Source organism: Mchenga conophoros, linkage group LG17, assembly GCF_057382185.1.
Source record: "Mchenga conophoros isolate Kocher_MC1m ecotype Shallow Benthic linkage group LG17, M_conophoros_male_GT1.1, whole genome shotgun sequence".
Taxonomy (NCBI): Eukaryota; Metazoa; Chordata; class Actinopteri; order Cichliformes; family Cichlidae; genus Mchenga; species Mchenga conophoros.
In genome coordinates this window covers 18,369,258-18,395,835 of record NC_140542.1, presented here as the reverse complement: position 1 = coordinate 18,395,835, position 26,578 = coordinate 18,369,258, and the positions used below count along the sequence as shown (strand labels likewise).

Sequence of the window (26,578 nt, the reverse complement as noted above, 5' to 3'; positions counted from 1 at the left end):
TTTGCATCACAGTTGATACAGTGGGTGTTTTGGGCAACTTTTTGTTAACAAGAATGTGAAATTTAGACCCCCAAAAAGGTTTTGTCCATAACATTTTGAAATTATGTCAAGTATTGATCATGTTGATGAGCTCTCAGACACTCATGTAGCAAATATGATACAAATGGCATAATACGGTTAAATGTGATGTGAGGACTGAGCGCCGGCAGCTCAGCGTTTGATGTTTGTGTGACAGTAAGATGGAGACAGAGACGAGGCGTCGGCTGTTCGGTCGATTCGTTTATTATTTCCCGCACAAAAACAAATACAGCTGTTTTTAGTAGAAGGTGTTTGGTCTCTTGGTGGTGAAGCGGGGTTTGTGCTGGCGGCGCAGGACCCGGTGGGGCAGGGGGAACCTGATCTTGGAGTCCTGCAGGGAAACACAAAAGTCACACGATCAGACGTTAAAGCGCCAAACAAAGGCGCTAACGGTTGTCTGTCGCCAGCTTCATGACCGCCAGGTTTAAAGATGGAGACTCGAAACCTGGAAGAGGAATCTGGCCATTGGTGTGGCGGGTTTTCAAGCTGGAGCTGACAATGGTGGCAGCAGCCCAGAGAGAGTCCCGCCTCCTGATGAGGGAGGGCAGCGAGAGGAAGACTTACGTGGAACTGCTTGATGGCGGGTCTGCGACACTTGTTGGCGGCGATCACCTGCACCTTCATGATCTGGATTGAGTGGGCACGAGCACGATGGCGAGCTCCCATGTCACGATCTGAAAGAGAGGTTAGGAGGCAGAGCTTAACAAACAGGAAGCAGCCGCTCTGTGCAGACATCTGTTGATAAAATCTTCCACGCCCTGCAAAATTAAGGGTTTTTAGGGTTTAGATAAAAATTAAACCCTAAAAACGCTCAGACGTCACCTGCTGCTCTTCGTTTCTACTAAGGTTCAATTTTTAGATTCAGATGTGAGCGAAATGCTCGCCTTCCTGCTCGTTAGAGATCATTGATCAGACGCTGGAGGAAACGGCATCAGTGATGGAACAATAATAGTTCAGTAATTTTAGATGTTTAAATTAATCCTGTTAAATAATCCAGATGATGACATTAATTCATCATTAAGCCTAAAACCTCCTTAGAGGCAGGAGTTACGTCCACACTCAGGTGTTTGACCACCAGCTGTCAGCTCAGACCAAACACACCACAGCGCTGACACACAGCTGGGTTTAGCAGCTCAAACAAAAACCAGTGAACAGGCGCTTCAGAGCGCTCGTGCGAGCTCAGCTGGAGCCAGGAGGTCCTTAAAACCGTGGAGAAACTGCAGGAGCACGCTCAGATGCCATGAAACTACAAAACGGAAATGATTCTGCAGATTTACTGTCCGAGGTTTCCATCGGCGCGTCCTTAGCAGAGAAATCCTCACAATGAAGAACAAGTCAGAAAAATTTAATCTGGCTGCACGCTGACCGTCGTTAATTTTACTGGCGAAAACATTTCCAAGTTTTCATCAGCAAACTTTTTTCCTGACAAAAACACAACGATCAATATATCTGCCAGGAAAGCACAAAGCCAGCTCCCCATTTCTCATGAAAACACGACAAAAGGTCAAAATCTGAAATCATCTTTAATATTTTGCTGCTGTGAAAAACAGAATCCCCACTTTTGGGATTAACCGTAAACCAAGCAGATCCAAACCTCATTCTCACCGTGATCCAGGTAAATTCGTCTGATTTCTAAAAACAGTTTCTAACGGCGCCTCGTTGGCCCGCTGTTAGTACTCACAGCACTGAGTGACGGCTCCAGATGTGGTGAGGTCCCTGTACTCTCTGTACATGTTGTGGGTGCCGCTGCGGGAGTCGTAGCGCAGCCAGATGCCGAAGTTCTTCACCTTCAGAGGCGTCTTCTCGTTGACCTGACCGGAAAACACGACGAGCCATTAGACGATGTCAGAGTCGCTAACAAGGAAAAAAGAAATGAGGGTTAAACAGAGACTCACCAGGCCGCAGTAGACGATCTCTCCGGATGCCTTCTTCATCTTCCTCAGCTGAGAGACAAAGTACCAGAAGCGAGACTTGGCTACGATGTGGTTCGGGGCGAAGATCCTCATCCGGTAGAGAGGGGGGGCGGGGTTCTTAGCCGAGGGCAGCAGACGCCCAATGACCTTATACTCCCTAAGCTGTGGGAAGAAAATGAAGATGCGTCACATGTAGGTAAAATGATCAAAGCAACAACAGCGAGACAACAATAGGACATGTTGATCCCTGAATTCACTTTCAGAGGCACGACAGCAGCAGAGAAAGGCGACAAGGACCAAGTTCCTGTTCGCACGCCAGACAAAATCACGCCACGAAAACGGCGTGACCTTTGGGTTTGGGTGCGTACGGAGACATCACAAATGACACACAAGCTACAAATAACATTGCTCACTTAAACATCACCAAAAACAAACTAATAATAAAATAACAGTTTCATTTTCTTACCACAAACATTCAAACATGATTAAATTATCATTAAACTGACGGATCTGAGGTGTGTGTAGTGGCATTTTGGCTAAAAAACAAAAACAAAACTTTAAAATGACTTCAGTTTTTATTGATATCTTAAAGCTTTTTTGAACAATTATATTTTAAACTACAAATAACACAATCCTCTAAAAATTTGTGTTTTTCTATTAAAAACAAGAATCCATAACTGTTTCCTTTTATCTTATACTTCCTCGGGGTTAGGTTGGGGTTTTTTTGCTGTCATCATTAGCCGAAATCTTTCTTAGCATTTCCTATTTCTATCACCACCACAGGTGTGCACACACCTGCCACTGAATTATTGAGTATCTGGAGAAAACCTTAAATTGGGCTTTTTTAAAGAAGAGGTTCTGCAGCCGCTCCATTCAGTGCTTTCTATACGGATTAAAGGCAGTTCATTGAGTCCGTGTTTCAGTTTGTGCTGCCAAGCCTTTGTGTCTGTTTCTGAACACTTTATATCAACTCCAGTTCTGGCCTACAGTGGAGAATAACTGCTGTGAGCTGGAGGAGTTTTTACGGTACTCATTCACTGACCGCACTCGCTTTGAAAAAGCAGCGATTCTACAAAAAAAACTGTTTAAGACTTAAAAAAAAAAAAAAGCTCCATAAAGTCCAGATATTTATAAAACAATGATTAAAAACTACAGTTCCTACTAAAAAACCGGCTCACTATGCCTGGTTAAAAAGCACGCCGATAGCTCGGGTCAGAGATGAACTCACATTAGCTGCTAACGTTAGCTTCTACTAGCGCAAATCAAGCTGCGCTGAAATTAAATCAGATTAAATATGATCAGTGCTACTGCTGGACCGCTTTCCACACCTTAAGCCGAGCTCATTTTCTCAGTGAAGGCGTGAGAGCTCGCACTCTCTCCGGCTGCAGCCCTCAGTTTGAGCCCAGTCCACATGGTGCTGACGCCATGTTGTAGACGCGAACGCACCGGGGTGAAAAGACTCAAATTGCCGCTTTAAGTCGCACTTTATGGAAATAGCTCTACACGAGCCCCTCAAACTAGACGTTATTTTATTAAATGTGCTGTTGGAAGCCGCGTGTGAAGAGTGAAAAAGTGTAAATTTACGGTTTACGTACTGTGCCGGACGCCTTCATGGTGCCTCTCGCTCAATGCCACAGTAAAAGAGGAAGCAGCAGGGCGGAGCATGCGCACGTCAAATGGAGGGCGGAAGTTCCATAGAGGTGCCGTCCGAGTTGAGTTCCCCCCAGAAACCGAAGAAGATAAGTTATTGACCCATAATCTGTCAAACATCTGTCAAACAATCTGTGTCAGCGATGGTATGACTTCATTCTGAGGCTAAAATCTGTTTTTAATGAAGGAGGGTTAAATGGCAGGAAGCTCTGGACTGATTATAATACAAGTGATTTCTTTATTTGAAATATATCCTCTTTATAATCCTGCAGCGTTTTACCAGAATAATCATGAACACTGGACATCAAACACACAGATGTATGTTTACATATATCTGTCTATATCTTAAATAGAAAGATATAGTGCTTATCCCTATATCCTTATAAGAAAGATCAGGCTTCCTGCTGTTTAATGAACAGCAGGACGAGTCTTCAGTCAGCACATCAAAGCACGGAGGAGAAAACAGGCTCGTGGTTCAATCCCCGTTTAGAAATACTGTTTTAAGACCACAAAAATGTTACAAAATAAAGAGTTTGACCAAGATGGTTTTTCCACTGCAAGCAGGTGGAGCTGAAGAAAGAGAGCTCCACACTGATATGATCAATATGAGAGTCGATCACTCTTGAGTATTGATTTATTATGTCACACTCTGATTGGATGCCTGAGTGTGGGAGAATCAGCTGTCAGCTGTGTCCTGTCATGTGCTGTCTGAGGGAGCACATCTGTTCCACATGCTCCTTCAGATGTTTACCTGCTGTAAAGCTGTGATCTGAACTCTTAAATTCAAAGTAAAGTGTGCACTCTTTCTTCCTGTGGCATGATTATTGTCATCACACGGTTACAGGTGTTCACATACTCATGGAATCTTTAACCTTGTATAATTAAAAGAAGAAGAAGAAGAAAAAAAACAAGAAGAAGAATGTATTATCTTGGTAAATGTATTCTTTAGTGTCTTTTGACTTCATAAGAAACAGATCTAGTAATCATGGTCTATGTGCTTGCCTATAAAAGTTCATCTTTCCCATACTGAACCCATCTTGTGACTTTCATTAAAGAAAACAAACTAGATGTTAAATCTGTGACCTCAGGAACAACACAAAGGGCCTACTGTGTTTTCTGTCCTGTTATTGTCACCTTTTAGCCTTTTGTATGCCTGATTTAAAATAAATAAAGCGGTCTTGATTCAACATCTCCATGTCAATGAATCTACTGATCTAATGAAGCAAAGGCTGTGTAAGACAGAGAAAATGACAGTTCCAGCTGAACTTTAACTTTTAACCTCAGAATTAAATCCAGCCAAAATTCAGTCTGAAGCTTCTCTGCAGTCTGACAGCTTCACTGAAAAAATACATAAATAAATAAAATTAAAAAATCAAGAAAAGATTGCACAAACAGAGGAATTAAAATGCTAATGAAATGTTCAAAATTAGAGTTAGGGTTCACTTGTTGGATCACTTGTTTTTCTCAGTCCACTCCTTTTGAATTGATGCGTGGAGCTGGCTACAGCCGAGGGGAATTCAGTTAGCACATTTGACGGTAACTGTAGTTAAACTTGGGATGCTTGCTGAGAACCCAATTTAGACTTCGTGATTAGGACTGTCTTGTTACTGGGAAACATTTTTATTCACAAATGCAGACATTTCAAAGCTAAACCATGTATAAACAGATGGCTGAATGATCTTAAACTCTTGAGTAAGTTGCTAAAACATGTAAATGACAAGAAAGCCTGTAAACTTGTTGTACTATTCAATAAGTTCAGTTTATGTTCAAAGGAGGCCTCTCTATTTGAGATGTGGATCGTGATTTCCCTTTTTATTCTCATGGTCTATGCCTATACTCTCAGATTTTACATTGCCCTTTCTTTCTTTCTTTCTTTCTTTCTTTCTTTCTTTCTTTCTTTCTTTCTTTCTTTCACTTTTCTTTTTCAGTTCTTTTTTTATCTTGTAGCAATGCTCAACCGTAACAACAACAGTTTGTTTTTGATAAAGATCATTAAAAAAATAAATAATTAAAAAAATGTGCACGTTTTGCTGACGCAGTGACGGCGGACCCTCTTCCGGGTCACGCGCGGTGAGCCGGAAGTGATCGTGCGCGGACACGCTTCGTGCAGTGGTACTCCCGGCGGCTCTGTAAGGCGCTGACGGAGAAGAACCACCGGAGGAGGACGGTTTCATTAAGGTAGGATCTCATTCTTCTTCTCCCCTCTGAGCTCTGTCTGTGAACTGCAAACGGGGCTGAGGCTTGCTGAGTTTTTTTGCGTGAGGCTTAAGTTGCTGTGGAGCTCGCGGAGCCGCGGGCAGGTAGCCTCACCGGGCCGTCATAAACCGGGGAAGAACCTCCCTCGGCTCCATCCGCTCCCCCGCACCGTCACAGCCGATCTAATTAAACACCTTCGGGTGAAGTCGGCGGGGTTTGGTTGAGTTTCAACCATGCGAGGAGCGCCCTCCGCCCGCCCGCGAGTTCAGCGGCTAGCAGGCTAGCTGGCGTTAGCAGCTAGTTTGTTCCGATGTGAAGGTGTTAGCTCGGAGCTAACTGACGAAGGTGGGCTTCATCCAGGAGCTACGACATGGAGATATCCGCCTGGGGCTCAGGTGTTCGGTAGAGATGAGACCGTGTGCTGTGGGTGGTGTTTCGGTGTAAACATGGAGGCTGGAGTATTGGCCCCGTGTTGCATCACCCTCGGTCTCCGTCGTCCACAAACGCCACCCGAGCTGTCACTGCGGGCAAGAGCACTGCCAGCTCACCTGGACTGACTATCAGCTGGACACCTATTTACCTGTCATAGTACATAGCCAACGTAATTCAGTCTGTAATTTTGATTACATCTGGTTTTATAAGAACGCTGGACAAATTCTCTAAATTGGGCCAAAAGTGAATGGAGTCTGGTAGAGAAATGCCCGTTTTCTACAGCAGATTACCCATGTGTTATTACTGTACAGCAGTGTACACCTACTCGACCACGTACTTGGTGAATTTAAAAAAAAAACGAAGCTAATAAGGTTAAGAAGAGCACCCAAACCTTTCTTTATTGAAATATAATAAAAAGTGAATGGAGTTTGGTAGAGAGGCGCCCTGTTTATCCAGCTGTGTTAATAATCAACTTAATCATCCCACCCTTGCTCACATGTTTCACTGAAACTACAACCTAGATCTGATGTGTTTATCATCACTACAGTGCAGAATCAAATTTCCACTAATCTGATAAAAAGGGAATGGCCTTTGGAAAGAGCCACATCTCTGGAGCCTTTCTTTTTGAGTTATTACTTTTATCTGACAACATCAGTCACATACTTTGAGTCTTTTATTCATTACATTTGTATTTACAAACAGCAACAACAAGTCTTAAGTACACAAAGGAAAGAACAACGGACAAGATTAAGAAAAGGGATAGAAATAAGCAAGAAGAGGCAGAAAAGGAAGAGGAAGAGTTTTTAAAATGGAGGAATCAAGGGGAGAAGGAAGGAAGTAGGATATGAATGAGGGAATATAACTAAAGTAGGATGAAGGAAAGGAAGGACAAATTAAAATAAATAAAACTTTAACGGCACTAGGATGGGAGCAAGAGATGAAAAACAGAGTTTTTAACTAAATGTGATGTGTGGTTTTTTTTGTTTTTTTTTTTAATGGAGTCCATTCACTTTTTATTTAATGGAGTCTGTATGTTTTCCTGGGATTTCTGATTATTCACTAAAAATAAGTTTCTTGTGCTTCTTTAACTGTAACCTTAATAACTCTAAAGCTGATCGTGTTTCTTTGGCTTCTGCTGAGACAGTTTACCTGAACAAATGACACCTGAAACCTGTAACTGCCCTTAAATCATCTAATTAATCTGCTTCAATCTCACTAACCTGTGCTGTGACAATCGTCTCTTTCCTTGCTGCAGATGAGAGAGTTCTGGCCGGCAGCAGCAGAGAGGAGTGAACTAGCCTTGGAGGAAAGCTAACCCACGAATGGCCTGCCAGTCTGTCGCTGTAGTCATGGACGAGCAGGCCCTGCTGGGGCTCAACCCGAACGCCGATGCCCGCTACAGGCAGAGGGTGAGGCACTACCACACATCGCCACTGATACCCCCCACCCACACACCCAAAACAGTCACAAAAATCAAGCAGGATGGGTTTACAGATGCATGAGTTGAAAATGGTTCAAAGATGACACGTCAGGAGCTGAAAGTAGTAAATCTTACTCAATGTCACGGGTACTTTAACAGAAGTAACGCAGCAAAAATGAGGTTAATCAGTGGAGTGAAGGAAGAGTCTGGGTACTGAAGCTTCAGGTTGTTCAGAGGATCTGGAGGAATAATCACGAGATCAGGTTTAAATCTCTGCTAGAGAACGAGGATGCTCTGCACCATGAATGCATCCGGCCAGCCTGACAGATTATCTGCCACTTTCACTTCATCCTGCAGATGTTTACAGGTCTTTTCTCACTGTGTTTGTGTTTGAGCTGGTACAAAACTGCATTTAGTCATACTTAAACACGCTGAAGACACTTCTGTTGCTCCGTTTCAAAGATGAGACACAAACCACACGGTGCAGAGCTTCCAGAAACACGACTTCTTAGTTAAAGACAGCGTTCAGGTGCTGAACTGGCCTGCTAAAAAAACATCTGGAGCTCCATCAGCGTCCAATAGAAACAAGATAAGCAGAGCACACTCAGATCAAAACCTGACATCAGCACCAGTAAACCCTCTGCGGATGTAAAGGTGCAGGAGAGGAGGAGGTGTGAGAGCTGCTTGAGTAGAGCAATAGCTGGTGATGTCATTGATGTCGCCCTTCTGTGTATTTCCAGGCTATCGCTTACTTCGAGCAGCTGAAGGAGTCTCAGGACGCTTGGGAGGTTTGTGCTGAGGCTCTCGCCAAAGGGATTTACAGGTGAGTGCCCCGCCCACACACCACAGGTGTGTTAGAGTCGTACCTGCAGCTGTTAAATGCATTTCTGTGTTTCAGTGATGACCACGTCAAATTCTTCTGCTTCCAAGTCTTGGAGCATCAGATCAAGTTCAGGTGAGAAAGAAGCTTCTTCACACGTGATCACATGATGAGTATTACCTGCTGGAGCTGCTCTCACGTGTGTGTGTGTGCGCGTGTGTGTGTGCGCGTGTGTGTGTGCGCGTGTGCGTGTGTGTGTGTGTGTGTGTGTGCGTGTGTGTGTGTGTGTGTGCGTGTGTGTGTATTACAGACATTGCAGTTTGAGTGCTGTTCAGCAGCAGCTCATCAGAGAGACTCTAATGAAGTGGCTCCAGTTTCAGGTATGTCACAACTTTGTGCCAGTTTAAACATCACAGTAATTTTCACTGTTTTAGTGGTGCAGATTTGAGCCTCGCTCACATCTCCTCACAGACTCGCTGTCACGTCTTTCGTCTCTTCCTCTTCCCCGCAGCTGATGAACACTCAGCCCGAGAAGGCCTTCATCAGGAACAAGGCAGCACAGGTGTTCGCCCTCACCTTCGTCATGGAGTACATGACTCTGTGGCCCAAGTTCTTCTTCGACATCCTGTCCCTGGTGGGTCTGAACCCCCACGGAGTCGACATCTACCTGAGGACACTGATGGCCATCGATGCCGAGGTGGTGGACAGAGACATCCTGCACACGCCGGAGGTCAGAAAGCGGATCATGATGGGAAAACTTTTGGTGGTGTTTTATATTTGTTGCTGAGTTAGAGAAGGAGAGCAGGCTGATGTGGGAGGAAGAAGCCTCTGCAGGAAAGGAAACCCGCAGAGCTCTGGCCCACACGTTACTCACAAAAACAGACTGGTTTCTAAGGAAGAGTGGTCACATGACCCAACAGGAAATGTGTCATAGGAAGCGTTTGTAGCTTTGGTGATGATTTCGCTGCATGTATTCCTGCAGGAGACTCGCAGGAACACGCTGATCAAAGACAGCATGAGGGAGCAGAGCATCCCCAGCCTGGTGGAGTCCTGGTTCCAGATCCTGCAGACGTACCAGCAGTCCCACCCCGAGCTCACCTGTCAGTGCTTGGAGGTGGTCGGAGCCTACGTGTCCTGGATCGACCTCAACCTCATCGCCAATGACAGGTCAGAACAAGCACGGGGAGAGGCGTCGTATACATGATTTCTGACCCTTGGCCATCACGTCTCACCTGTCTTTGTGTTTTCAGGTTCGTGAACCTGCTGCTGAGCCAGATGTCCATGGAGGAGCTGAGGGAGGAGGCCTGCGACTGCCTGTTTGAAATCGTCAACAAGGGAATGGATCCAGTGGACAAAACCAAGCTGGTAGAGTCTCTGTGCCAAGTGCTACAGTCAGCAGGCTTCTTCAACGTGGAGCAGGTTAGAGTTACCATGGATACATCACAGCCACAGAGGCTCACGAGGGTCCTGAAAATGTCTGACAGTGACTTAAAGCACCGTTCTGCTGTTTTTATAAATATTTCCAGCTGTGACTTAAATGTAAACATGAAACATTTCCATTGTCCATCCATCATCGTTGTTCACAGCCTGTCCAGAGCTAATCAAAAGACACCAAGTGAAGAATAGCTGCTGTAGATCATCGTTTAACACAAGAATATTTTACTTAAAGGAAAAAAGCAGCAACACTGAGGCCTCAGTTCTACAAAAACTCAGTGTTTATGAAAGGAGGATTTGGTGTTTGTGGTCTGACAGCTGGTTCGTTAAACATGTATCAGTTTAAAAATTGATTTTGTTTTCTTAAGTTTGCAGCGCTGAACTGTTCCTGCAGAATGTGTTTCCGTTACAGCTTCATGTTTATGTTTCCTCTTCCTGTCCCCTTTAGGAGGAGGATGTGGACTTCCTGGCCAAGTTCTCACGGCTGGTGAACGGCATGGGTCAGAGTCTGGTGCTGAGCTGGACCAAGCTGGCGAAAACCGGCAACGTGAAGGACGCAGCGGAGACGCTGCAGGCCGTGGAGGCCAAAGTGCCTCTGCTGGTGCAGCTGCTGGTGCACGAGGATGACGACATCTCGGCAAACATCGTGGGCTTCTGCTACGAGTACCTGCACGTCCTCAAACAGGTGAGGCTTCTGAGGCCCGGGCAGCTTTTCTAACTTTTAGGAACAAGTTTAAAAGTGAGAACATGTTAAAAATTAGGGACCTTCGGATCTCACAGCAGTGGTTTAAAATGTTCTGAGGTTGTTTTCTGTTCATAGCTTCCTCAGCTGACGGACCAGCAGAAAGCGAACATCGAGGTGAGTCTCTGAGCGCGCTCAGTGCATTCTCACGTCTTTATCTGAGGGCAAATCATTAAAAAGTTTTCTCGCTGTCACCATAGGCCATCATGCTCGCTGTAATGAAAAAACTCACGTACGATGACGAGTACAACTTTGAGAACGAGGTGAGTTTCTGTTTCTTCCTCTGTGAGGGCGGGGCAGAGCGGCAGGCATTACACCTGCTGTTGTTGTTTCTCAGGGCGAGGACGAGGCGATGTTTGTGGAGTACAGGAAGCAGCTGAAGATGCTTTTGGATCGACTCGCTCAGGTTTCACCGGAGCTGCTGCTGGAAGCCGTCCGCCGCGTCTTCACCAACACGATGCAGTAAGAAATGTTTTGATTTGTTTAGAGAGGTGGGAAAAATGCAGCTGCCATGTTTCAGCTATAATATCTCCTCTTAGGAACTGGCAGACAGCACCCTTCATGGAGGTGGAGGTCGCCATCAGGCTGCTCTACATGCTGGGTGAGGCCTTACCGGCGGCGCATGGTGCCCACTTCTCTGGAGACACGGCCAAGACGAGCGCCCTGCAGGACATGATGAGGACGGTGAGTCACATGACCGCTCGGCTGTGGTTCAGCGCCTGTGCGGCAAAATTTTAAACGCGTTTTCTTTTTGAACCCTTAGCTGGTTTCCTGCGGTGTCAGCAGCTACCAGCACACCTCCGTCGCTCTGGAGTTCTTTGAAACGGTTGTGCGATACGACAAGTTCTTTATCGTGGAGCCACAGCACATTCCTGGCGTGCTGATGGCGTTCCTGGACCAGCGAGGCTTGAGACACAACAGCCCGAAGGTCCGCAGCAGGGTGGCCTACCTGTTCTCCAGATTCATCAAAACCCTACAGTGAGTCCAGCTTCACTTGCTGCACAATATCACATGTTTCAGTTTCCAATGGCAAGCCGTTGCCATTGGAAGCCATGTGATGCCGTTGATGCGGCAACAGGCTTCACAAGTGTGCACTACACCAAGAATAACTCCACCACAACAAAATGTGATGTTTACACAGAAAACAGCAAAACTACAACCTGAGAAAATATTGTTTCATAAACTCTTTGAGCTGTACCAGCTTCTTTTTAACGTAATGAAACAGAAACTACAGCTGTCGTTTCGTTCACAGTAGCCATGGAAACACAAACTGTTAGATCAGATTTGTGAGTTTCTTGTGGTTGCCAGCAGGTAGATTAACAGCAGTGGTGAGTCCACACATCACAAACATTTGGGACGAGTTTTATTGTCGTGTGGACGACAGCGTCCGGAGGGGGACGCACTGAACATGTGCAAACTTTTGTAAAACTACATGTCTAGCCATGTTTTTAAAAGATAATTTGTAATATTTAGTCTTTTGAAATCAGATGATTCTTTTTCTTTCTATATTACCACAAAGACAAAAAAGACATGAAACGTGTGAGCAAGTTGCCCTCTGACGCTGAACCTGTTCATAACTCAGGCTGGAGTCAGTTTCAGTGGTTTATGATGACGGTTTCGATCTGTCGGCTTTATCAGGTTTTGACCTCCAGCTTTCACTGGTGTGGCTCTCAGCTGTTTATTTATTAAGATTTCTAACCTCCGCTGTGGTCATGAGTAGAAAGAATGATGCTAAGGAACTTAGCCTCAATCTGGAAGGCAGAGTGAGGTGGATCTGACCAGGAGGCCCCCTCAGTGAGGCCTTAAGGCCCCGAGGCGTCTGCTCAGGCTGCTCCATGACAGAAATATAGAATGACACTCATTACAGTCGGATGTGAATCTAATGTAGTTAATGAATCCATGAACGAAGAGTCTGATTTAAGAAAGAACATACGAATGATTGAAAATACGCTCAGTTGACTTTAAAACCCAGTGTTCGTTTACCGCTCTCTGTTGGCAGTAAACACATGAATGCCTTCGTCGAGGACATCCTGACGAGGATTCAGGACCTGCTGGAGCTCACTCCACCTGTGAGTATCACAACACCGCCTCTTCTTGCTGTTTCCTCCTCCTATACTAACTCATGCATTTCTCTGTCTAGGAAAACGGTTTCCCGGCACTCCTGACCAGCGACGACCAGCTCTTTATGTTTGAGGCAGCCGGCATCCTCATCGTCAACAGCGAGAGCCCTGTGGAGAGGAAGCAGGCACTGATGAGGAGCCTGCTGACACCGCTGATGGACGCCTTCCGCCTGCTACTCACCAAACTCCCCCAGGAGACTGAGGAGGAGCGTCAGACCGCCCTCGCCGACTGCCTGAGTCACGCCGTCGGCTTCGCCAGGTCAGAATCCATCAACGATCTATTTATTTATTATTCTGTCCATCGCCACGGCGTGCTACTCACCTCGCCACCGTCTGTGGCATTTCAGCCGGACCAGCAAAGCTTTCAGCAACAAGCAGACAGTGAAGCAGTGTGGCTGCACCGAGGTGTACCGGGACTGCCTGCAGGCCTTCCTGCCCGCACTCAGCTGCCCCGTGCAACGGAGCGTGCTGCGCAGCTCCGTCCGCTCGTTCCTGCACCGCATGATCATCTGCATGGAGGAGGAGGTGCTGCCCTTCGTCCCCGCTGCCTCAGAGCACATGCTGAAGGACTGCGAGGCCAAAGATCTACAGGAGTTCATCCCGCTCATCAGCCAGATCACTGCCAAGTTTAAGGTAAGCCGCCGCTGAACCAGCACCAAACCTTCCTGCACACTCTGACTCGCCATCCTTAACAAACTTCTCCTGTTGCCACGGCAGCGGCAGGTGTCTCCCTTCCTGCAGCAGATCTTCATGCCCCTCGTCCTTGCCATCTTCGAGGTTCTGGCACGCCCGGCAGAAGAGAACGACCAGACAGCGGCACTGGAGAAGCAGATGCTGAGGAGGAGTTACTTCAGCTTCATCCAGACCATCGCAGGAAGTGGGATGAACGAGGTGATGGCCAATCAGGGTGAGCGCCACTCAGCATGCCAAGAAACACGTAGACACAGAAGTAGGGTCTGAACCTCACAGGGGAGGGCTCATTCAGGGAAAGGAAGCATAGAAGGAATGAAGGGAAAAGGAAGGAGAGAAAATGGATTAGGAAAGGAAGAAGGGAAGGAATGAAGGGAAAAAAAGAGATGGTAGGAAGAAGGAAACAAATGAGGAAAGGAAACAAGAGGAGAAAACGGTCCAGAATATTTTTTTCTTATTATACTTAAAATGAAAGAACAGGCCAAAGTTAAATGTTTTGTTTCCAGGGGCAGAAAACATGGAGCGCATCGTGTTCACCATCATTCAGGGCGCTGTCGACTTTCCCGACCCCATCGCGCAGAAGACCTGCTTCATCATCCTCACCAAACTGGTGGAGCTGTGGGGTGAGTCTGAAACATGACCTCGACAGGAAGTCGTGTCCTGTGAGCAGGAAGCTCGTTTTCTGTCGCTCCCTGCTGGTCAATACAGGGTGTGAGCTTCACTCTGAGCTCTTCTTCTTCTGCAGGAGGTAAAGACGGCATGGTGGGCTTCCCCGACTTTATCTACAAACACATCGTCCCAGCCTGTTTCCTGGCTCCCCTCAAACCGACCTTTGACCTGTCAGATGCACAGACGGTCCTGGTGAGTTTCTTTAATTCCACCTTTAATAAAAGAAAAATCGCGTTTTGGTGACAAGCCTCAACTGTTTTCTTTTTTTCAGGTTCTGTCGGAGTGCGCTCTGACACTGAAGATGATTCATCTCAAACGGGTAAAAATGTGTTTTTGTGGTTGACCAAGCTTTGTTATGTGTCACCGCGCTTCCACTTGAACACGTGCTGTTTTTGTTTCAGGGACTCGAATTCATCCAGTTCTTGCAGCAGGAGTACCTGCCATCACTCCAGGTGGCCCCGGAAATTTCACAGGTCAGAAAAGCTTAAACCCTGACGTCCAAAAATACCTCGAGACGTGTTCCTTTATTTATGTTCAGTTTTATTCATTTCAAAGTGTTTCTTTATTTAAATATGTTTAATAATTTTGTTCTTGCATTTTTTTTCCCGCCCTTGATAGTTTCTTGTTGGTATCGTAATATATAGTTTGACCCTGCTGACTCTCCGTACTTTGGACGAACTGTGGTTGAACGTTACCTAGTGTTTGACGTTGGACAGGTGGGTGTGTCAGAAAGCCTGCTAACAGTTTGTCTTTTCTTTTATCCATCAGGAGCTCTGCCAGGTTCTCCAGCAGCCTGACGTCAAAGTCCTGAAAAACTACATTAAGGTACGAGTTGTTGTTCTTTCTTGGTTTACGGCCGAGTTCACCTGTTTCATTTCTACTGATGACCTTTTTTTTATGTCAACAGGCGTTCTTCCAGCGAGGAAAACTGTAGGGAAAAAACCTGGAAGTTCACGGGGACTGAAGGACTCTTCACAGGAAGTGGTCATACTGCCACTCAACAATTGAAAAATACAGGACCTTAGCATAGGCGCTGCTCTTGCACTTAGAATTAAATGCATAACAAAGCCCAGCTTGTCTAAGTCGGGGAGGCGGAACGAAGCCTGGTGAAACCCCTCCCTCTGAGATCAGCAGATGTGCAGGAGCGCCACGTCTGCTCAGAAACGTGGAGAACTTTGTGGACGCCATGAGGAAAGGGCTTTTTTTTTTTTTTTTTTTTCCTTTTTCAGGAGAGGATGCCTCTTGTCGGGAAAAGATTGGGTAATTATCCTCAGTGACCTTCTAGGTTAGAAGAATCGATAGCTTTACACTCACATTAGAAACCACATTTCAGAACAGGCTAGACTGAGTTTTATAAGAAGGAAGAATAAAAAGGGCTGACGCATTATTCTTATTTAAAATGTGGCTTTTTGTTTTGTTTTTTTTTAAACATACATGCTGAGGATTGCACGGTTGGTTTTAGGTTTGAAGTGAAACGTTACAGCCCGACTCGATCTGCAGATCAAGTATTATCTTGTTACCTGATCAGACAGAGATCCTCGGCGTGGATTTTAAAACCGAAGACGTGACGGAAATAGACACCACATTTTTGTTTGCTGGAAGTGGCTGACTTTTTTTTTTTTTTTTTTTTTTAATTTCAGATGGAAATGAAAATGCAATGGAGGAACAAAGTGTAAATAAGAGAATAAGATGTTAAAAATGTAAATAAAATTCCTAGGTTTAGTTTCTTTTTGTTTTTTAAATATTCATTCCCATCTGGAAACCATGTGCGGAGGCCCATTTATGCCAGGGAAAAAATGTAATATAAAAGTGAAAGTTTCCGATTTGTGGCATCAAAAGTTTATACAAAAAATTAAATATGCGTTCTTAAAACTTTTTGTTTATAAATCAATGGAGTATTCAATTAAATTCACTTTCAGAATGAACATTTTATTCCAGGTATTTTCTTATAAATGCAACTTGCTGAGTATTAACACAACTTTGTATTTGTTTTTTGAATTTTCTTTTTGGTTACCTTATGGGGACTCAATGCGTAAAAATTTGGTTTCCATAATTTCATAAAAAGTGAATATTTAAACTTACTATAAAGCGTGACTTTAAAGTAAAACTATAAATTTCACCAATGAAACTTTTATACAAAACATTTGACCCACACCATTAGTTTTACTACTTCAATACAAAAATCATGTAAATTGAATTAATCAGTACATGGTTATATTTATTATTGCACTGACACATCTTTAAAAAAAAAAAACATTTCGTTTGATAAATTTAAAAATTACAATTTGCAAAGGTTGCAAGTTACTCTGTTGTGACTTAAAAGCTTGCTGTGGCTTTTTGTTTGGGTTTTTTTCTCGACCTTAAAGTCACAGTTTTAGGTTGTTTGAAATTAAAATTTTAACAGGTGTGATGTGAAAGTAAACATAAATATGTTTATTATTCCAAAAGTTTATCCGGTTATTAACTGCTTTGATGTATTTAGTCAAACATGAGTGACTTTTTTTTTTTTTTTGATTGAGTAATTAACATTTTTGATGCAGTTTCTCAATATTTTGAGGTTTGCTGTATTCAGTTAAGTTGTGAGTTTCTATGACTTTCATAGATTTTACATTATTCATATCATCAATTTATTAATTAAATATTTTGTTCTAGTCTCTTATAGTTTAACGTTTGGCAATTGAAAAGTGTTTTTTCAGGGAAGAAATTACTTATTCTGAGTATTTGTACTTTTGATGCCTCAAATCTCAAAATCTAAAACTTGAAGAAAAATCTGAACAATAATAAATGTAATCTAGCATTGAAATTGTTGTGATTTATTCAGTAATGCTGATTTACCAAACTTAAAATTTGAATCTGTTCATCTCTAATTTGGACAACTTTCATTCCTTTTTCTTGGCATATGAGGACCGTAGAAATCGGAACTAAATCATGCGAATCTCCTGTAAAAACAGACCGTTGCTGTTTGCAGAAGCAGCTCGATTAATTTTATATTGCAGTGACAATTCAGGACAATTCATTATGCAACACTTTTACTGTGAAGGAGCTGCTAAACAGTTATAACTGTCCTGAAACAGCAACAATCTGTACAGATGCTCTTCACACCTCCAGATTTTGTGACGCCCTGGAAATATTTCCAATGTTTGAATAAGTCGGTGTGTTCATCGTAATTTGCTGTAATTTTCCTGAAACGTTGCCTTTGGACAACCTGCTGAGAAAGTGCCTGAAATTGTTGGTTCCAGTTAAAAGGGGACATCTTACACTCTCAAGAAATCCAGCGGGGAAAAAAATCTAATCAACGATAGTAATTTTTTTTTTTTCTTTAAAGAAAAGGCTCCGTAATTTACCCAAAAAGCGAATGTTTATTTGAGGAGTAACAGTTGTCAGCTGCATATTAACACGGATTGAATTGGATGTACAGTTTGCCAATTAATGATGCAGAACGGATTTGATGACAACAAAAATCTAATGAAATGTCATTAAATCATTGTTTACCTTTTCAGTTAACTGTAATACAGTTGGTTTTTCTCCTCTGTGGTGAATTTAAAGATGCTATCTCTTCAAACAATATCTGATATTAATGCATTTGAAATAAAAAAAACATTTTCTTTATTAGACAAATACGAATATCACATTCATAGTGAGCCTGAACTAAAATGTGAATATTTTCAGCTTTTTAAAAAAAAAAATCGTAAATAGTTTATTTTTGGCAGATGTGGGCTTCCATAGACCTAGCAAAGTGCTAGTGGTCTAAATACATGGTTTAACGCAGGGCAATTGGTTTCTGGCTCTGATATAATCCACCTCAGTTCTCTGGTGATATGAAAGAACTCACTCAATGATGTTAGGTTAATAAAAGCTGCCAAGCTAAGTACGCGAAAACATTTAGCCTGCTTAGCTACAAATATCTGTGGTTAGAAATTATTTTATTAGCATTTTGAACATTATGTCCCATTTATAAATTGACCAGTGTTGTTACCGCAACTTTAACCCAGCTTAGTATAAATAGCTAAAGAGGCCTGTTACCTAATTAAAGGTAGATTTTAGTTTTATCTGGTTTAGCTAACAAGCTAATGCTAATTGCTGCTAAAACAAAGATCTGTCATTTCTATATTTTTATCCAAAAAAAATCCATTGTTATTGAAATTATTTACAGTAGTTATTAAATGTGTGGGTCTTTTGTCTTTGTTTTTTTTTTTTTTTTTTTTGCCAGTGTAGGCTAGGCTTGCGGTTCCTCCCATTTCAATTTCCGCGTTATGTTAAGCTAGGCTAAAAGGATCTATAGGGTACAGGGTTTTGTTTTGGGTTTTTTTTTTTTGGGGGGGGGGGGGGTACCTGTTTTTAAAAGCCTTCAAATGTTTTATTCCTAATTAATAACAATGAAAATTAAACATAACCATGATGATGTTAGTATATCACAAAGATGGTCAAAGCTAAAAGGATGTAAAAAAACAAACAAACAAAAAAAAACCCCAACATTACAGTGGCTGCTTATACCCTTTGTAATGTTAGCTATGTTGACTGGTAGCTGTTTTGATGACACGCTGATTAGCAGTTTCTCTGATTTCGTTTCCCTTGATTTCAGTCTTTGTGCTAAACGAAACTAATTGCAGTTTGGATTTGGATTTTCTCAGACTGTAAATTTCTTAGCAACATATAAAAGCCATATTCCGCCACTGAAAATTTAAAAAAGGTCCCAGCGTTGATACAAAAATGCACTCAAGTTGTCTTCTATAGAAATACAAAAACATTTATTAAATGTCAGGGTTTTTTGGGGGGGAAGTTGGGGTTTTTTTTTGTTTTTGTTTTTTTAGGTGACCTTTCTTTTAAAAGAATGTCTGTAGCGAAATTAAAACTTTCCTTCAGGGAGATGCTCAGCTGGATTTTACTTCAAGTCTGAGAGTTTACTGTTTAGCTTAGCTTAGCATAAAGACTGTAAATGACTAGCTTAGCTCTGTCCAAAGTAAAACTACACCTGATGAGCACCTGTTTCTAATGACTGTAAATGAAAGACTGGAATTATTGCTTGTTTAATATCTCCCTTTCTGCAAATGCCGAACGCTTTTAAAAAACACTCAGCTGTTACACTAACACCAGGATCTACACCTTGTAGTCTCTATAGAAAAATGTGCACCTCCACATGTTGTTCATGCCCCATCAGCTTGAAGTGACTTTTTTATACCGTAGAAGTATTCACGCCGACACTAAGGGTCAGCTCTGCAAATCCGTCAACCCACAAAAAAGCAGAATCAGGGTTTTTTTGGGTTTTTTTTTTAATTTAAAGGATTTAATGGATGTTTGAATTTTCAGGTTATATTTTCCTGTAAGTGGTCCTGAGCAGAGAGAGAACTGAAAAATTGCCAAATAAATACATTTTATTGATGGTGAAATGTGTTGACTTTTATTTTTGAACCTTCTGTTTGAATGTCCATAAAAAGTGTTCACTAATCAGCCACCTCATCCTTTTTTTATTTATATATCTGGATAAAGATGCAGTAAAAATTCAGAAATTGGCTTCATTTTATATGATGTATGGAGGTATATTCGTGCCACAATAGCTAAGCAAAGTTTACAACTAAGATGTATATTAATAATATTGACAAAGTGAAGTATTTGTAAATTAATAAATTCAGTCCTACATCCTTGTGAATTATTTGGGGTCTTTAATTTGAAAAGATTTGCATTTCTTTTCATCATCTGCACAAAGGAAATATTGTGACATCCAGGCTCTGTTATTACTAATATTAACAGCTCACATAAAAAAAAGTTTATTTCTGTAGTTAAGCAGCTCAGTCCTTGATGATCATAAAGACTTAAATATGTTAGACAAGTTTGTAAACTTCAATTTATGTAAATGTTTGAAGGAAACTGCAAATATCATTCAGTAAAGTCAGTCTCAGGTTCTGTAATAACGTTTTTATTTTAACCCTGTTGAACCACGCAAATTATTTCCTTTAATTTTTTGTTTGCTGTCGTAATTAGAGATGGACCGATCCGATATTACGTATCGGTATCGGTCCGATACTGACCTAAATTACTGGATCGGATATCGGAGAAAAATAAAAAATGTAATCCGATTCATTAAATATCACGAAAGCACCTCACAAAACTTGCAACACGCCGTAACTCACCTCAGAACGTTAGCACGTCGGAGCAGTATGCATCACGTGATAGAGCGGCTGTGGCATGCAGGACCTGTCGGTGGTCTGGATAGCATGTGGAGCTTCGCTAGCAACCCGGCATTTCATCTCCGACAAAGTTATCCCCGAGAGAAGTAAAGCAAGTGTGTAAGTCCATCTCTGAATGTTTGTAAAGCATTCCTGCGTTAAGCTTAACGAGCGATTGCCTCTCCGGCTGCTACTTCAATCATGAAACTGCTTAACGATCAGCTGATCGGCTTTTCTGTTGCGAGTCCGTGTCTCTTGTTTGCTTTTGGCCCACTTTGCACCAGAAAGAGGAAACCAGCGGCTGAACAACAGCAGCACATTTAAGCTTGATCAGCTGTTGTTAGAATGTATTTAATATTACTTTCTACTCGAGGATCTTTAGCTGACGCTGGTAACTGTGCAGGGGCGGATCTAGAAAAGTTTAGCCAGGGGGGCCGATAGGGCATTAACAGGGAAAAGGGGGCACAAAGACATACTTTTCTTTCTTATTCTCATTTAAAATGTCTACCTTTTAATTATTTAATATTTATCTGAATCTTACACCCAAAGTTTTAATCTGATGTAAAATGTATAGAAGTCCATTACTGCATATAGTAACTGTTAAGTCTAATATACCCTAGTAAGCTATAGTACTTTTTCCTTTGGGAAGGCACCATCTGTGCAGTCTGCAATTTTGTTGAAGAAAGATGTTGAATCTATTTAATATTTCTTAAAAAATAATTGATTTCTGTGCATTTTTTTTCACACTGCATCAAATTAAGGTTGATTAAGCATCATGATGTGGAGCGTGAGGGGTGGTTCCCTATTTTTTTATTTTTGTTGTTGCTGGGAGTTGGAACCCTATTAGTTAGGTTGCTTAATATTTATGCTAAGTACTCTTTAAAATACCAGAATAGGGAGGATGGTGTAGGTTTAAGTTTATTAGATTGATCAGTATTGCTGAACTATGAAATTTTTTTTTTGCATACAGGTATAACAGAATAGCTTTAGTGTGGTTGTTTTAAACTTGAGTATGAACTTATACAAAATGCAGCAAGATATTTAAAAAACAGTTTTGTTGATTAAAAAACACTATATCGGATTCATATCGGTATCGGCAGATATCCAAATTTATGATATCGGTATCGGACATAAAAAAGTGGTATCGTGCCATCTCTAGTCGTAATGTGAGATTAAATCTCTGAGCCTACATGTGGGATTAGGACAGTGACTTTGACTTTACCTCCTCTACAGAGATCATGTGACTGCTTTTATTTGGTTAACGTGTCCGGAAACGTTCCCAGAGGTGGATCCTGAGATGTAATGGAATAAAATATGAGAAATTCACGAATTCTTTCAATTTTGCTTCTTGAGAAGAAGCTAAACTCACAGCTCTGACATTTACGTCCTAAAACAGGAGAACATCATTCATCCACAGCACATCTGTTTTCATTTTATAAAATCTTTTTTTCTCACTGTGGACCAAACACTTCACAGGTGTTTGTATTCTCAGCGGCAGTGGAAAACAAAGACTGAACCCGTTCACTGCACACTTGGTTCTTTATTGAAGTCGATCTTTTTTGGAAACTAAACAGAAATTAAACATGTTTACGTTTTCTCAGACAGTCTTCGTTATTACGCACATTTAAGGCATGAATTCGATTTTTATTGCAGTAGTGTGAGCACACTGAAATGAAAGCAGATTTCTGCATTTATCTCAAAGGATTCAGATCCAGCTTTTCTTCTGGGACTCACTTCATGCTGAGCGGAGAAAAATTTCAGCCGCAGCGGCTCGTTTTTTGATCTGCAAGAAGTGCAGCCGCTCATTTCTGAGGACGTGTCTCAGAGAGCTCATGAAGCAGAAACTGGAAACTACAGCGGCCACTTCAGTCCTGAGAGGTGACCTCTGACCTCCACTGCAGTGCGATCTGGTTTTCTTGGCAACCAAACAAAAACAGAATGTCTTTTTTTTTTTTTTTTTTTTCTTTTTAAATCCTTCTTTAACGTAAATTCTCTCCAAACAGAAAAGTCGTGTTTATCGTCTTTCGCCCATGAGTCATTTCTGTGGTTCAGCTTCATCCTTTGATGACAGCGATTGGCCTCAGTTTGATTGCCTTCTTGCTGATGCCAGCCTCGTGACACGTGTTCACCACGTCTGTCACGTTTTTGTATGATTCAGGAGCCTTAACAAAACAAAACAAAAAAAAAAAAAAGTCAGACGCAAACAGAAAACAGCTTAAAGTGCATAAAAACCCACCCTGACTCCTCCCCCTCACCTCCTCCATCACCAGTTTGGGCGATGCCACCCGGATGGCAATGCCCATGTCGGCCAGTTTGTCCAGGACGTCCTGGAAGTCCAGGTTCCTGCGTGACTTTGCTCGAGAGAGCGCTCGGCCCTGAAACAGACAGGAAGTTGCTTAAAGACATGAAACGAACCAAGGTTGACCATGTGACAGCGCGAAGGGCGCTCAGACTCGTACCGCTCCATGGCAGGTGGTCCCAAACGTCTCCATCATGCCCTGCTCGGTCCCCGTCAGGACGTAGCTGCAGGTCCCCATCGTCCCACCGATGAGCACCGGCTGACCTGTGAGCTGGAAATGGCAGCGAGTTCAGGCAAGACTCACATCATGATGGCGAGTAAACAGACGAACATGACGCGCTCTTACCTGGTAGTCGACGGGGATGAGGGGGTGGTGAGGGGGGAAGGCTCGCGTGGATCCTTTGCGGTGAACGAGCAGCGTCCTCTGCTTCCCGTCCACAATGTGCTCCTCCACTTTGGCGATGTTGTGAGAGACGTCGTAGATGACGTGCATGTCAAGGTCATCCGGCGTCGTACCGAACACTTTGGAGAAGGCCTGAAAGACGCGAAAACTGCTTTTACAGACTCCGCTCACCCAAACCCTCTCCCCATAACGATCATAGCAGAATCGGGACATTATTAGACTCCACAGCAATCCGATGCCGGAAGTTCAAATTACAGAATATCCTATAAATGAAATGAAAACAAAAGAAATACACAAAAATTATGAATTAAATAAAAGTTAAAAGATTAAAAAAAATTAATAAAAAATGTAACGAAAATAAAAAACAAATGAACAGAAGCAGAAATTGAATTTTCTATCACATTAATGATTTTTACAGTTGTATTTTTATATTATTTGTGGTGCGTTTAAGTACATTCGTCGAATCCCCGACTCGGAGTGGAACAGAGTGGGTTCATCCTCCTGATCATGGAACTCACTTCTTCATGAGAAGAGCTGCGCTTTAAGCACCATGTGAGGTCACTTCTCTTGTTAGGGCGGGTGCAGCGGTGCGTTTATGACCCGAGAGCGGCTCAGGTGAGCGTACCTGTCTGGTGAGGAAGGTCATGGAGGAGCGGTTGACCCAGGCGTAGTTTCCTGCGGCTGCCATGCCTTTCAGGTAATCCTGCCCCTCAGGAGAGTTGATTTGAGCGCAGGCCAGCTGTCGATCGTTCACCGTGATTTTGTCACGCTTCATCGCCTTCTCCATGGCAACCAGAGCATCTGTAAATATCACCAGGTGTTTTCGTTGATAATTTAAAAGGCAGAAGTGAAGGTTTGCAATATTCGGCGATCCATTTCGGCGGCACTCGTACCTGTGGCGACCTGATGCCCGAGGCCTCGGCTGCCGCTGTGGATCATCACACACACCTGGCCTTTGTGGTCAATGCCCATCTTCTTGGCGGCGTAGTCGTTGTAGATCTCATCCACCACCTGGATCTCAGCATAGTGGTTTCCTGCTCCCAAAGTGCCAAGCTGCAACACACACACACACACACACACACACACACACACACACAGCTTTAGACACCAGCAGAGGGTTGCAGGTGTGAACACAGGTGTGAGCTGCAGGGCTACCTGCGGCAGGCCTCTCTTCTTGGCCTTGGAGGACACCTTGTTGGGGTCGGCCTGCAGCATGCGCCCGTACTCTTCGCAGTGCTCCTTATCCTCGGCCCAGGCGTAGCCCTCCCTTAGAGACCAGTCCATGCCCATTTCCAGCGCCTCCTCCAGGTCCCTGGTGACACATGCATTAGTCAGGTGACACACAGGTGAGGAGAGGCAGGTCTGTTCTGTTCTACTTACTTGGCGCCCATCGGGATGACGCCTTTGGAGCCGACTCCCACAGGGATGTGGTCGAACAGTGACTGAGCGAGCTGCTCCTTCACCGGCTGGACATCGCCCTCGTCCAGGTTTGTCCTCAGCAGGCGGACACCGCAGTTTATGTCGAAGCCCACGCCACCTGGAGGGCACATGGGAAGTACTGTTTTAACAGGGTGGGTCACAGAGTAAGTTTCATGACGGGTGACCACAGCAGGGAAATCCACAGGTTGGAAGATTTTTTTACTTCCTGCACATAGCTTCCCACCAAACTCCATTCATTTTTCATCAGGTTTTAGAGGACCCTGCTTATGTTTTATCATAGTACTTCCTACCTGGAGACACCACGGAATTGGGGTTGTCCATGTCAAAGGCTGCCATGTTCCCGATAGCAAATCCGTACCCAGAGTGGACATCTGGCAGGCCGATGGATTTCTGCCGACCAATCAGAGACACCCTGAGTACGAAGCAAAACATTTACTGTGGACACATACAGAACGGCAACACTCACGTTCACAATCCCCGGCAGCGCCGCCACATTCCCAATCTGTTTCATGGCTGGAAGGAACCCGCCCACACCTGAGGAGGAGGAACAGAGAGAAATGAGGAGGGTGGAGGTCAGGTAGAGGGGGCTCTCAGAGGGGTTCAAAGGTCACCAACCTCCTCCTCGGCAGGCATTACGAAGCTCCTCGAACATAAGCTTCTCCAGAGACTCGTTCACGTAGAAAACTCCTTCCACCTAAAGAGGAAAAGGAGGAGGAGTCAAGAGGTGACAGCAGAGGAAATAAAAGCTTTTAAGGAGCGTCCCTGCTTCGCTTTAATGATTATTCTGAATCTTTCTTCTGTGAGACAATGAAACCAACTGAAAATAAACTAAAATGGAGCAGAGTCACCTCCTCCCAGCGTCCACCCGCGGGTGGAGCAGAACAGATACACTTAAAACTTTCGTAAATCATTTTAAGCGTTTTTAAGTTTGTGCTGCTGTTCAGAATCATTTTTAGCCTCGTGCTTATTCGGCATTTCTCGGGGGTTCCGTCAGCTCCTGTGTTCTACTGTCTCTGATGTTCTCCTCTCATGCCGTGGACACCTGTGTTTAATCAAGTCACCTGCAGCTGTCAGCCCAGCCACGTTACCAGCTAGCTGTTATCTGTTAGCTCGTACCTGCATGTTGGGGACGAAGCCCTTTTTGATTCTCCAGGAGGTGGAGGAGATTTTATCCAGAAACTGCAGCTCATCATTGTAACTGCGACTCATGACTCCACAAACGACCAAAAACGGCAAATCTCACTCTTTAACGCCGCGTTTCACTGGCTGTCTAATGTAAGATTAGAAAAAGAAGCCGAAGAAAAGAGTCTTCTTCGGCTTCTTTTTCTTCTACGCTCAACAGGCTGCACGCGCATTACTGCCACCTACTGTTCAGTGTTCCACGGTTATTCTCTATGCGGTATTATCCTCAGTAGAACAGCAGTGTGTGGACGTGCTCCAGGATCTCTCTGCTCCTCCTGCTCTGGGGGTTCAATTTCTGTGATGGAAACACTTCCTGCCCTCTGTGAGGAGTTCCTGCCCGTGACAGTGCTCCCACACTCACACGTGTCCTTGCTGTATTGTGAATCATAAACTAAACCCTTCCCTTTCAGTCATTTCCGACAACCTTTGCTGTCGTTCATCGATGATGTATTTATGATTTCTGGGTATTCTGGTGGCCCACGCTGCAAATAAGACACGGCCCTGTCCTCCTGAACTGTGTGTTCAGTCTGCTCTTTCCATCAGTCACTAATTTGTTTTTTCTTTTCTGATTTCTTTTTCTTGTCATGGCAATACTGTTGTGGAATAAAAGTGCTCCACATAGAGTCTTTGGCTGAATTACATCCAGCTTCTTGGCTTTTTAATCACTGAATTTTTGGAGATTCAAAGCGTCATTAAATAAATATTATATAATAAATACTGAGATGGTTACTATGGAGATAAATGACAGAGACAGACACTGCTGAGTGAGATCCACTGACTTATATTAGCAAAGAAAGAGAGAGCAGCACTGATCTGTGAATTCATTAAATGATCTCAAGATATAATAGACAGAAATAAGAAGCGGAAATTTTCAACTTAAACCATCATCTTGTTTTTCTTCTACTTTCAGCAGAAAATACAGTAAG

General features: G+C 43.4%; 3 protein-coding genes and 1 non-coding gene across 5 annotated transcripts; 1 reads left to right on the top strand and 3 right to left on the bottom strand.

The window, feature by feature from the left end:
- Positions 1 to 266: 266 nt before the first annotated feature.
- Positions 267 to 3,708, bottom strand: rpl18a (ribosomal protein L18a). The gene is made up of 5 exons (XM_085252324.1): positions 3,587 to 3,708; positions 1,974 to 2,153; positions 1,760 to 1,889; positions 643 to 752; positions 267 to 409 (listed from the first exon to the last, which is right to left on the bottom strand). Exons 1-5 carry the CDS (start codon positions 3,602 to 3,604, stop codon positions 317 to 319), a joined length of 531 nt encoding a protein of 176 aa, XP_085108450.1. The 5' UTR covers positions 3,605 to 3,708; the 3' UTR covers positions 267 to 316.
- On the bottom strand, positions 2,227 to 2,358 carry LOC146555341 (small nucleolar RNA SNORA68). Its single transcript, XR_014889357.1, has one exon. It is a non-coding gene; the product is annotated as a small nucleolar RNA SNORA68 (small nucleolar RNA).
- Positions 3,709 to 5,550: 1,842 nt separating the features above from the next.
- On the top strand, positions 5,551 to 19,551 carry xpot (exportin, tRNA (nuclear export receptor for tRNAs)). Of its 2 annotated transcripts, none has more exons than XM_085251934.1 (24): positions 5,551 to 5,819; positions 7,525 to 7,678; positions 8,430 to 8,512; positions 8,588 to 8,644; positions 8,820 to 8,889; positions 9,021 to 9,239; positions 9,492 to 9,676; positions 9,760 to 9,928; positions 10,392 to 10,628; positions 10,764 to 10,802; positions 10,886 to 10,948; positions 11,023 to 11,147; positions 11,225 to 11,369; positions 11,449 to 11,663; positions 12,685 to 12,754; positions 12,826 to 13,064; positions 13,153 to 13,438; positions 13,523 to 13,712; positions 14,002 to 14,118; positions 14,241 to 14,356; positions 14,436 to 14,483; positions 14,566 to 14,637; positions 14,933 to 14,989; positions 15,072 to 19,551. In XM_085251934.1, the coding sequence occupies exons 2-24, from the start codon at positions 7,592 to 7,594 to the stop codon at positions 15,096 to 15,098; spliced, it is 2,916 nt and encodes a 971-aa protein (XP_085108060.1). In that variant the 5' UTR covers positions 5,551 to 5,819; positions 7,525 to 7,591; the 3' UTR covers positions 15,099 to 19,551. The 2 variants fall into 2 exon arrangements, with proteins under 2 accessions (XP_085108060.1, XP_085108061.1); XM_085251935.1 differs by lacking the exon at positions 5,551 to 5,819 and adding an exon at positions 6,242 to 6,438.
- Positions 19,552 to 21,848: 2,297 nt separating this feature from the next.
- Positions 21,849 to 25,778, bottom strand: rtcb (RNA 2',3'-cyclic phosphate and 5'-OH ligase). The gene is made up of 12 exons (XM_085252515.1): positions 25,587 to 25,778; positions 25,086 to 25,164; positions 24,937 to 25,004; positions 24,761 to 24,860; positions 24,411 to 24,567; positions 24,186 to 24,342; positions 23,924 to 24,083; positions 23,656 to 23,831; positions 22,974 to 23,162; positions 22,788 to 22,898; positions 22,584 to 22,703; positions 21,849 to 22,490 (listed from the first exon to the last, which is right to left on the bottom strand). The coding sequence occupies exons 1-12, from the start codon at positions 25,677 to 25,679 to the stop codon at positions 22,383 to 22,385; spliced, it is 1,518 nt and encodes a 505-aa protein (XP_085108641.1). The 5' UTR covers positions 25,680 to 25,778; the 3' UTR covers positions 21,849 to 22,382.
- Between the last annotated feature and the right edge of the window lie 800 nt (positions 25,779 to 26,578).